Source organism: Taudactylus pleione, unplaced genomic scaffold, assembly GCF_031769625.1.
Source record: "Taudactylus pleione unplaced genomic scaffold, aTauple2 ptg000408l, whole genome shotgun sequence".
Taxonomy (NCBI): domain Eukaryota; kingdom Metazoa; phylum Chordata; class Amphibia; order Anura; family Myobatrachidae; genus Taudactylus; species Taudactylus pleione.
In genome coordinates this window covers 9,004,743-9,017,484 of record NW_028284810.1, presented here as the reverse complement: position 1 = coordinate 9,017,484, position 12,742 = coordinate 9,004,743, and the positions used below count along the sequence as shown (strand labels likewise).

Genomic DNA, 12,742 nt, shown 5'->3' with positions numbered 1-12,742 from the left:
TATTAAGGGTTCTATAGTGGGAATCCAATTAGCTAATTACCTGCATGGGGAAATGAAATAGCATGAAATAGCATTTGTCCTGCGTGATAAATCAGGGGTTAACATGCAGAAACCCTCTGATCCCACTTAAACGGTGGAATTAATGTATTTCCCCTTGCGTGAAACCCCTGATGGTGCCATTTTTCTCACTGTCTTTTCCTCCGCAACTCCTGAAGCTGCGATGAAAAGTCCACCAAAGGGAGATGATGGGCAGAGCTAACCCTGCTGATTGAATTGCTGGCTGTGGATATTTAGCCGCAAGGTATGTGTGAGCAAGAGTCAAACGCACATATATTACATTAAATGGGTTTTATTAATGGAGCCATTTGAGTGCAGTTGTTATACTTTGTACTGACTATTTTAAAATTTGCGCATATATTGCAATTTGACTGTACAATTTGCTTTTGATTGAATTGGACAGAAATTGTAGCTTGTGTGAAAGACCTAACATAATAATTCTAAGAATACTAATGGATTGCATGAAATTTACATTGGATGATCATTTTCTCAAGATATGATCATACTGTAGCATGTGTACTGTTAACACATGATTCTACACACTCCTCCAGTGTATAGTAATTAGCTAAGTATAATAAAGATCTTAATGTGGGTGTGTCTATCATTTATGAAACAAAAACTGTACCGAGTGTGGTGACATTGTAAAACAATACATACAATCAATATAAAGAGAATTTGAACAAAAATCAGTTTCCCTCTCAATATATACAGCTGTGGTCATTGTGCCTGACTTAGAGGTGGATGGAGGTGCAGTAGTGTCTGCGACTTTATGCTAATGGTGCAACTGATGGGCTTCTTACTGATGCCCTCCGGCGTGTTGAAAGTAGCACCATCGAGCGGACATCGGGACACCATTGGACAGAATGTCAGACGTTACATGGCCGCCAGTGCCTGTGGAACTGCATCTTCCAGCGCAGTCCCTGACACCGGCATGCCTGCCGATCAAAGCCACCCTTCTAGTCACCGCCCAGGATCGCCGATCAAAATTGCTTGGATCCCTATGCAATTCTGATACAGGCCTGCCTGCCGAGACCATCGGAACTCATGTGCAGTGCGTCTCGGACGCATGCCCAGGTTTAAACTGTCCTAAATCTGTCCACCTCTGAATCAGGCCCATTGTCATAGAGTAGCTTCAAGGCGTGGATTGGAGGAAGTATGTTTAGGGGTACTGTATGATCCAGAAAGGACTATATAGGGCAAAGAGCAGACTGCGGTAGCTGTGATGAAAAAGAAGTTTGGTTGTGGGTGGTCAGTTTTTGTAAGTACATTCCATTTGTCTCCAAATGTGTGAAAAGGGGCTGCACTGTTGTGATGGGCAAATATACTATGTAACAATTATAACTGGAGCACACATTAAAAATGTACAAAGTCTTCATATTCATATAGGTGAATAGTGTGAATTATAACAGGGCTTTATGGGGGCAGGTAGTACTAGCCTTGTGGATTGTACAAAATCATATTTGTCTTGTGATATCAGCTTCCTACACATTCTGTGTACACAAGCTTATTTGGTACTGTGTTAAAGTGTTTGATATTTGTTTAACACTGTAAAGCCCTCAGGTTACCCTTCTGTTTCTTGGTCGTAGGTCACATCAGATATCGGCTCATACACTGTTATTTGTTAACATTTGTCCTGATTTTTAAAGGTGGTCACGTTTCATTTATTTAAATACTTTAAAATAGGTGTGAATTGATAAAGCAGAATGAAAAAGATTAGATAGCGTTGCACTGGTGTATAAACACACCTGAAATCCCATTCTCTCTTTTTTTTTTTTTTTTTTTTTATCATGTTGACCACACCAAATCGAATGTTAGGGGTATATAGTTACTAACGCGTGTGTTTTTAGAAGTGGAGTTGTTGCCCCTAGCAACCAATCAGATTCTAGTTATTATCTTCTAGAAGGTGCTAAATAAATAAGTAGAATCTGATTGGTTGTTGTGGGCAACAACTCCACTTCTAAAAACCGGCACTTTAGTAAATATAGCCCTTAAGGCCCCCACACACAGTGCAATTATTTTATTTATTTATTTTTTACACGATTTGTCTGTTTTCGATCGGTTGGAATGACCAATCATGTAAACATGACGTGTGTGGGCATGATTACAACGCTGATGCACGCTCCCGCTGATCGTGGTCGCTGATCAATTGAACCTGCAGAAAGATATCGACCTATCTTTCACGATTTGGCACACATCGTTTAGTGTGTGTGCATGATGGACGATTTGTCATCCCAGATCTTGGCCACTCGTGAGGTTGTTTGCTGAACATGATATATCGTTAACTATTTGCAATTGTGAACGACCCGTCTATATCGTTTGGTCATTTGTACAATCGTTCCATTTGTAGGCACAATATCGTTTGTTCAGGATTTCAAGGGAAATCGCAAATGACATCGGATTGTTTACAAATCACACAGTGTGTGGGGGCCTTTAGGCAGCCTACTCAAGAAAGCTCTTATCTAACAATCGTCCATTGTTTCACGTTATTAATTTCACATCTGACACTGTGAAGAGGATATCGCAGTTGTGTCTATTGTAACATGTATTAAAGGCTATCACCTATAGCTGACCGCACACGCGCACACGCACTTTGCGATCTTGCAGCAGAGATCTGTCACCCAACTAAATAAACAGACTGTTGCCTAAAAAGTGGCATATATATAATATTTCTATTCAATCTGCCTACTCCTATATTCTGTTATATGCCTATGACCATACATGTTACATTTGTACATCATTTATGCAAATTTGGTTTATTGCCCACTGTCGCTCACTTATAGCTAGGCATTTCTTGTTTCTGCTTATTACATGAACATGGGTACTTCATCACCAATAGCATGTCAGCTGCACAAGTATCACTACTCTTGTTATCTTTGCTGCACACGGGGAAGAGAAATTACTTATATTTGCAAAATGTTTTCTTGCAGCTCCAATCCTGTAAATATGCCTGTGGAAAGGATGCGGATGCGGCCTTGGTTAGAAGATCAGATAAATGCAGATTGTATACCGGGCTTGAAATGGTTAAATAAGGTTTGGATGGCATTTATTTATTTTTCTCGCACGTTTTATTTATTTGTATACTGTACATGCATATTTATGGTGGTGGTTGTTTTGGACGATTTAAACCACATTTATAGGGAGCGATTCAATTCAGCTCGCTGTTAGGCAGACTAAAGGATTTCTTCTCGCACCGTCCTGAGAGCGCGAGCAGAAATCGGACTAAAGTTCCAGCCGCAAGTTTCTTTGTCGGATTAGCTCGGCGCTAACAGCCTCGCGGCCGGCATTTTAGTTAGAGAATGCAGGTTAGCGTGACTATACAGCCAGCTTTAGTCGCACTAGCCGTCATTCTCCTACTAAAGTCGGACATAACAGCACTCTGTATTGAATAGCTCCAGGAACTCCTTCCCAGGGATATTCACAGCGCGCTTTATTGAATCGCCCCTATTGTTGGTTACATTTGTGAAAGGGAAATTATGTCCATAGCAAGCAGCCAGATTCTCTCACTTTTCTGGGTCATCTTAGAAATCAAACGTAAACACCCGGTTGCCATGGGCTTACCCTAAACTTAACTGTAGAACATGTTTCAATGACCTCCATGTATATACGTATTTAATTTTAGTCCATGTCTGTAAATACAGATATAGATTGGATGATGTTTTTCCACACAACTTCCATCAAAATAATGTAACTTAACTATTTTTCTGATTCTGTAAAATAAGTTGCAGATCAGCTGGAAAACTGCTGCATTATTAGCAAGTACAATATTTTGTATGCATACCACAGCAATAATTGTCAGCCATAGGTCGCTAAATACTACAGTGGTACAATACATCCATTGTTATGTGGTACCATCCAATCCTGCTGCTTGCTGTTCGTAACAACTTTCTCCTCTTTTCACAAATATATTTTTTCTAGTTAAATGGGAATCTGCAAATTCCATTTACTTGGGGATTCCCATAGTTGATGGAATGTTATGTAAACATTTAACTTACTAACATTTAACTCCCGCATCCTGCAAGCCACCTCTAAAAGATCTCTGGCCACGATCCAGTATTAACTCCTGCTTCCTCTGCCTCTCTATTACTGCTCTGTTCTGTGGTCTGCCAGCCTTTACATTCGTGCCTTTTGTCAGCATGTTCCTCATGATAGTATCGTCATTTTTTTTATTTTTATGAGTGTTTTACCAAGATAATATATAAAATAGTTGCAGATAGTTATTATTTTGGTGAGTCCCAGTTTGGTGATTGTTGTTGGTGTATCTTTTCAGTCCACTTGTAAGGCTATGATAGATGATCACTCTAGGGTTTTTTTGGGCTGGGTGCTGACCACTGAGGAGGGTGCATTTTAATTTTGAAGATGGCGGTATCCCACGCAGACAAGATAGTTCCTGCTTTCTTCTTTGGTACAGTACATCTGAGGACTACTTAATTTTGCCCTTAAACATGCGGAAACAGTAGTTTGATTAATAAATATTCCCCATATCGAGAAGAAATTAGATCTGGATACCGTTGTGAGAACTAAATAAAAAAAAGGGCCACTTATACATATAGATACACACATATATAGTAGATATATATATGTGTGTGTGTGTGCATAACTGTGGGTTTCGTTCTGATCGAAATGAATAGTACACACAAGTGACCGTTTGAGTGAGTACAAATGAACACACTTTATTTACCAGTAACAGACAAACAATTAACATACAAAATATACAGTATACTCAACTTTTGTCTATGTATTCAGATGACACCGGTAATTCATCATCTTCAACATAAGATGTACTTCATATTCTTCCAGGGAGCCCTCTCAATAATAACGCCCAGGTAGTTCAATTTACATTGCAGGCACCATATACTGCAGTGTCAGGTCCATGAACGAGCCTAAGAGCCTTTGTCTAGGTCTTGATTTATATACCATAGTATGGGGTGTTGGCTTTCCGGATATTAAGCCCATATTAGTTACAAACTAGGTATCCACTGATTGGTAGAACATAGCATGAACCATGCTTATCTTTTGCACATGCTTCGTAAGTACTAAGATATATACTCAGACAAAGAAATACAGTAATGACGTGTCTTAATGTCTGGAGATAAACTCTGTTTCAAAACACCCTTTGTGTAGAGAATATGGACATCACTAACAGTTACCCATATTGCATAGCGTCGCTACACATCTTACAATGGTCACTCTATTGGAATGTGGCTCACTGTCTACTGATAACACCACATAAGCTATGAATGACTCATTATACATCTACTAATAGTAGTGACAGGTACAAGTTAGGCCCCTCAAGTTATGGCTTGTTTGACCTCAAGGTGATTCTGTCCATTCTATGCTTAGACTGCAACTGTATGAATACAATCTCTTTTCAAACCTCAATGGGGCCTAGCACAGGGTATATGTGTGTGTTACAACTTATATGCCTATGTAGAAATTAATTATTTAACCCACTGGTTACAATATAAATATATATATATATATATATATATATATATATATATATATAGATATATATATAGATATAGTTATATATATTAATAGAGAGATAAATATCTATACATATATTACATATCTGTAAAATAAATATATATATATATATATATATATATATATATATATATAATGTGTGTGTGTGTGTATGTCTGTGTGTATATATATATATATATATATATATATATAAAATATATATATAATATGTGTATATACAGTCTGCTTACATAGGAATAACAGCACGTTCATATACATGACATGGCTTCCTGACACTAGCTATGTCCCACCAGCCCTAAAAAATATCCTGTCTATAGCAGATGCTGTGGGTCTATTTTGATGGTGGGCTTGGGCTATTTGCTCTGCCCAGCTTTTGTTGCTCCGTGGTGGCTTCCAGATTCTGTGTGTCATGGCCCCATGCTCCTAAAAAGTGCAGGGTGCAAATCGGCAGTTCCAAAACGGCAGGGCGTAACACAACTTTTTCAAAACGGGCAGGGTGCGGCGCCCTGCCAATAATGCCTAGCGTGAACACTACTACGATTAATAGCATAGTACAGTTCTTGATTAATTCATTCTTCCAATTATCCTGATTTTGACAAAGGCGGGTTCCAATTTGTGGACCTTGAAAGGGGAGGAGACATAACTGAGTGTCTGTAGATGGATCAGAGCAAGATATGGGTGGATTGGGGTGTGATCATTTTGGCACGATTTTGCATGGGGAGTATACAAAGCCTTAGAGAGATAAAGTACCAACCAATCAGCTTCTAATGCCATTTTTGAAACCCAGCCTGTAAAGTGACATTTAGGAGCTGATTGGTTGGTGCTTTATCTTTCTCCACTTTTTCTCTCTCCAAGGCTAAGTACATCTCCCCCAAAATGTTCGGCGATATGATTATTAATTAGTGATGTGGGTAAAATTCATACACTTTTATACACGGAAAAGAAGTCTTACTTCATGGAACAAGTTTCTTTTTTTATTTCTACATAGCTTCTTTGTAAAGGTGATTGTAAAGCACAGGTCAAAGTTGCTGAAAGTTACATAGCTATTACTCCACGTCAGACACTTGCTGTATTTTCTCTGTAGCATTTTTAGATATATTGTTTACTATTGTTTAAAAATCACGACCCTCTCCAATTGTTCCATATACCATATCATTTCAATCTTATCAGTCCCGGTGTTAGCATTTTCTTAAAATAGAAGTATTTATAGATGATTTATTGGTTCCTATAGCCTTTGATCATTTATTTTTTTTTCTTCGTTTTTTTCCATGTTGAATGCATGTGAAAACAGATTAAATATGTATATGGAGAGTTTTTACTTTTGTCCTCCATATCAAAATGGTTACTGTAGTTCTATTACACAAATCCACAGAGGAACGAATGGGGGTGGGTAGGAAAGCCGGGAAAAAGGCCCCTGTGCCTTTAATGATCAGGTTTCACTAGGCATTACACAATATCTTTGTCGTTACTCATAACCAACTGATCTCAATAAAATGTGTGGATGCAATATTTCATAATCCATTGTGATATGGCAAATGTTACTAAGGATGAGATGTGAGTTAATAAGTGCATTTCCTGGGTTGTTAGTTGTACTTGTCCATGAATGCAAACACAATAATGATTAACTGCACACTCTTGGCTCTGGAGTTGTTTGTCAAGTCTTGGAGTAAGTGGGTGGGAGCACACTCTTGTAGTATTCCTATGTTATTAGCATTTCATTCTATTGAGATCTACAAGCTGTAACCTGAAGGCTGAGGGGAAGATTTGGGAATTACTGGGTACGGGGATATGTATATTTGGATTGTCATGATGGGTTTTTGCATCACATTTAGATACATTTTTACAGTGGATCAGAAAATGTATATCCATTCTGTAAATTTACAGCTCTCGGGCTATACCATAGTTAGTCTTTGAATGGTGTTTAAGTGCTGTACATGTTGGCATTTTCATAACCAGTGTGTGGCACTTATTCTGGGCATTTATTCTGGGCATTTATTCTGAATATCACATTAGCCAAAATACCCAAATTCTGTTCAGTTATTTAGTATCGCAGTCCAACTGTTACTCTGTTCTAGCAAGTAATTAAGTCATCCAGACAGCCGTCAAATTGTTTACAATTTTTTGTTTCTTTTTTTATTTTGTAATTATATTGATTCTATCTTTCCTCTACTGACATAATTAACGATTTAGTTTATGTTGCTCGTATTTGCAGGCTTGGATATTTAACATTTCAACATAAAGAAGTTAAAAGACTTAAACAGGAAAGATTTCTGGTCGTAGCCATAGGGTTGTTGCAAACCATTGTCATGGAATGTACTGAATGTTTCTTAAGCTAATATGCTATCAGCCAGCACAAGACAGGATACATGACTTCAATATGTAAGCTATTTATATATACGCATGTTCACTGCTGAACTAGCTATATCATTGTGTACAGAAATAATGGTGCTATAGTTCTCATTCCATCTCCATACCTCATAACGTTGGTCTGGTCTATAATGGCACAAAATGTACAGTGTTGTGCAAACAAAAAGAGGGTGTAGGGTGCAGCTATGTTCCCCATGGGCTGGGGGTGGTCTGAAGTACCTCCCTCCTTTCCCCTAAATGAACTTTTAATTTAATCATGCACCAGTGGGGTGATATGGGGTCATATCTATTAACTTCCCTGAAGTTGGTACAGTGAGCCAGTCCTTTAGATAAGGACTGTGCTGCCTAAATTAGAACAATCCTGGAGGTATGTACATATGTGCTCATTGGTAATAGTTAAAAATAGCAAGATGCTGTTCTCCAGGGGTGGGTACAGGATGCTGGCGGTCAGATCCCAATGCCGGCATCCCAACAGGATTAGGATACCGACACTTGTCGGTCAGTATCCTAACCCTCCCCCTCTCCCTCCCCTAACCCTCCCTGCTAACTCTAACCATCCCCTAGGTGTCTAATTCTAACCCTCCACCTTATTGCAGTACTTACCATCGAGATGCCTGTCCCGGGATTCTGACAGGTGTCGGGATATTGCCTGGATCTCGTTCTACGTGTTGTTTCTATACATGTTAAAAAATAATAATATACTTTTTTTTTTGGATCATGTAACATAGTATGCATGAATAGGCCAGCACAGTGGTTGGCATTGCTGCCTCACAGTGCAGGGGTCATTGGTTCAATTCCGACGAAGGACATTTCTCTGTGGGGTTTGTATGTTCTCACCAATTTTGCATGGGTTTCCTCCCACATTCCAAAGTCATACTGGTACATTAATTGGTTTCTGACAACAGTTGATCTAGGCCCGTATTCAATTTGGAGTGAAAAGCCAGAATCGGCGAAAAAGTTTCGCCGATGACGTCATTTCGCCAGGCAGAAAAGTATCGCCGTATTCAATTTCAAAGACTTTCTGCCTAGGTGGAAAGTCAATGTAATGTAATAGGCGAAAAAGTTTTGCCTATGAATAGCAGGCGGAAAAAAGTGCAGAATTGGGATTTTGGGTTGCAACGTTGCGGGAACCCCCATGCAGCCTTCAGACAGTCCCCCCAATGGTAAACTGTGTCAAGAATTTTTAAAAAACACTACACGCCCCAAAAAATCATTTTCATTTTGGGGCTGAAAAATAAAAATGTTGGGGGCAAAGTTAAAAACTAGCGAACCAGACTCTAGGGGAGTTCCCAAGTATGCCCCAGGTGTTTTTTTTTTTCATTGCAGGTGCTTGTGGCAGGTGAATCTTTCACGTTTTTTAAAACTGAACTTTAGCGACTTTTAAATATGCTGTCCCCCATTATTCTTCACCACTTATACAAAAACGCTATTTAGCAGCTATTGAGCCTGTTTAGAGACACCAAATACCTTGCCAAAATCGGGTGTAACCACCATGGGTAACCCCCATGTCAGAGCATCTTTTGGGGGGTGTCAGGCTGATTTCCCCAAATGTGACAGGACTTTCTGCTTGTTTAAGTTTCGCCGGGTCCCGTTTTCGCCTACTTTCACATCGCATACGGGGATATGCGGGCACTCGTGCAATACTTTTCTGCCTGCAAAACAGGCGAAGTAGGCGAAAAGTCCGGGAGGCGGAAAAGAATCGCGGACACACACACACACACACACACACACAGTCAGGTGCATAAATATTGGGACATTGACAGAATTTTCATATTTTGGCCCCTATTCACCACCACAATGGCTTTGAAATTAAACAAACAAGATGTGCTTTAACTGCAGACTTTCAGATTTAATTTGAGGGTAATTGCATCCAAATCAATGGAACGGTGTAGGAATTACAACGGCTTCTATATGTGCTTCCCACTTTTTAAGGGGCCAAAAGTAATGGGACAATCCTAAATCTAACTTTCACTTTTTAATACTTTGTTGCAAATCCTTTGCAGGCAATTACAGCCTGAAGTCTGGAACGCATAGACTTCACCAGACGCTGGGTTTCATCCCTGGTGATGCCCTGCCAGGCCTCTACTGCAAATGTCTTCAGTTCCTGCTTGTTCTTGGGGCATTTTCCCTTCAGTTTTGTCTTCATCAAGTGAAATGCATGCTCAATCGGATTCAGGTCAGGGGATTGACTTGGCCATTGCATAACATTCCACTTTTTAGCCTTAAAAAACTCTTTGGTTGCTTTTGCAGTATGCTTCGGGTCATTGTCCATCTGCACTGTGAAGCGCTGTCCAATGAGTTCTGAAGCATTTGACTGAATATGAGCATATAATATTGCCCGAAACACTTCAGAATTCATTCTGCTGCTTTTGTCAGCAGTCACATCATCAATAAATACAAGGGAACCAGTTCCATTGGCAACCATACATGCCCACGCCATGACACTACCACCACCATGCTTCACTGATGAGGTGGTATGTTTTGGATCATGAGCAGTTCCTTTCCTTCTCCATACTCTTCTCTTCCCATCACTCTGGTACAAGTTGATCTTTGTCTCATCTGTCCATAGAATGTTGTTCCAGAACAGTATTGGCTTTTTTAGATGTTGTTTGGCAAACTCTAATCTGGTCTTCCTGTTTTTGCGGCTCACCAATGGTTTACATCTTGTGGTGATCCCTCTATATTCACTCTTCTGAAGTCTTCTCTTGATTGTTGACTTTGACACATATACACCTACCTCCTGGAGAGTGTTCTTAATTTGGCCAACTGTTGTGAAGGGGTTTTTCTTCACCAGGGAAATAATTCTTCTGTCATCCACCGTTGTTTTCCGTGGTCTTCCGGGTCTTTTAGTGTTGCTGAGCTCTCCGGTGTGTTCTTTCTTTTTAAGAATGTTCCAAACAGGTGATTTGGCCACACCTAATGTTTTTGCTATCTCTCTGATGGGTTTGTTTTGATTTTTCAGCTTAATGATGGCTTGCTTCACTGATAGTAACAGCTCTTTGGATCTCATATTGAGAGTCGACAGCAACTTATTCCAAATGCAAATGTCACACCTAGAATCAATTCCAGACCTTTTACCTGCTTAATTGATAATGAAATAATGAGGGAATAGCCCACACCTGTCCATGAAATAGCTTTTGAGTTGATAGTCCCATTACTTTTGGCCCCTTAAAAAGTGGGAGGCACATATAGAAACCGTTGTAATTCCTACACCGTTCACCTGATTTGGATGTAATTACCCTCAAATTAAATCTGAAAGTCTGCAGTTAAAGCACATCTTGTTTTATTTCATTTCAAAGCCATTGTGGTGGTGAATAGAGGACAAAATATGAAAATTCTGTCAATGTCCCAATATTTATGCACCTGACTGTATTTCTCTATCTCTACAGCACTGTGTAGAGTGATTGGTGCTATAATCAATAAACACTAATAATAAGCTGGTGCAGCACAATTCATCCTTACTTCATGAGATATTTGGTGGCACAGTGGTTAGCGTTGATGCCAGAGCACTATCTGTGTGAAATTTTAATTCACTCCCCATGTTGGATAATAATTTAAAGTAGAGCCATTTTAGGCTGCCTCTGGTATATTATAGAGATGTGCAGTTCGGTTCTCCTGAAACACGAAAACGCATGAATTTATGTTTTCCAATTCGAATTGAGTCCTAGTTCGGAATCACTTTGTGGTTCCGAGTGGAACTGCGTTTCGGCTTGGGTCTCCTGTAAGTTCCAAACTCTGATTTAAAAATAGAACTTGGATTTTTGATTGCATGTAAACCCGTCCAAATCGCATAATTTTAGTGTTTTTTAGTGATTTTTTTTTTTTAAGTGATTTTTAAAGGAATCCAACATTGAATCCGAACCAAACACTTGAGGGTGATTTGATCGAAACGAAAGCACGATAATTAATTAAAACCAAAAACATTGGGGTCTCTAGTATATTATGTACATTTAAGGCTAGTCAAGCCCGCCATAAAACGCCAGGGTAGTGAGCCTAAATACAGATTTGTCCGCCTCATGTAATCAAAGAAAATTGTCTGCTCTTTTTAGTGCAGCTTGGTAGGAACTACAAATCAAATATACAGTATTATAATGGGAAGAGGACTGGCATTTTGTAATTCATACAATCCTTTTTCTTATTTTATAAAAAATAATAATACATTTTACCACTTATACCCAGTTTTGGTTTCTAAAAATAACTGGCCTGTACCATCAGAGCTTTCCAGAATGTAATCATTTGTGCATGGATTTTGTGTCCTTACAGTGTTCCATTTCCAAATTACAATTTTTTATTTTTTTTAAGTCCCAGCCCATTTTACCTCCAGAATCCTATGCACATGTTCACGTATGCACATCACTGCTAGCGTGTGATTTATTTCTTTTTATACAAGTTTTCTGATGCAGATTTCTTAAAGAAAGTCTCTTACTGTGTTTTTTATTGGGTGCTATACAAGAGTAGGACTGTGAGCATTTGCAGGGGGTTGTTGTCACATACACAGAGTAAGATTGCTGGGGTCATGTTACAGTATTTCACTTATGAACAATGGAATTCAAACGTTGGTGAGATGGGGATTTCCACTGTAAATGTGCAGTGACACATAGCATTTGGCTATCTGGTACAAGTTTAGAAAATGAAATGAGCGATTCATTGCTATCGGTTATTACACATTTGTGAGTATTATGGCTGTACAAGGACACTATATAAACAAATTAATATAATATATCATCTTTATACACGACACGTTCTTCAGTTCTATTGTCATTACTTGTTTCTCCAGTTACCATTTTTAATGATGTGATGAATGGGAGAACTTTCATACACCTATTACCTG

At 39.0% G+C, this 12,742-nt stretch overlaps 1 protein-coding gene across 10 annotated transcripts in view; it reads left to right on the top strand.

The window, feature by feature from the left end:
- IRF2 (interferon regulatory factor 2) overlaps positions 1-12,742 on the top strand; it is a 106,809-nt gene that overhangs the window by 56,556 nt on the left and 37,511 nt on the right. For 8 of the 10 annotated variants that reach the window (XM_088446980.1, XM_088446979.1, XM_088446981.1 and 5 more), the window contains one exon: positions 2,985-3,087. In XM_088446980.1, the coding sequence (XP_088303106.1) occupies positions 2,985-3,087 (103 nt within the window). Of the gene's footprint in view, positions 1-215; positions 302-2,984; positions 3,088-12,742 lie in introns of all 10 variants that reach the window. The other 2 variants (XM_088446982.1, XM_088446983.1) reach the window with 1 other exon arrangement.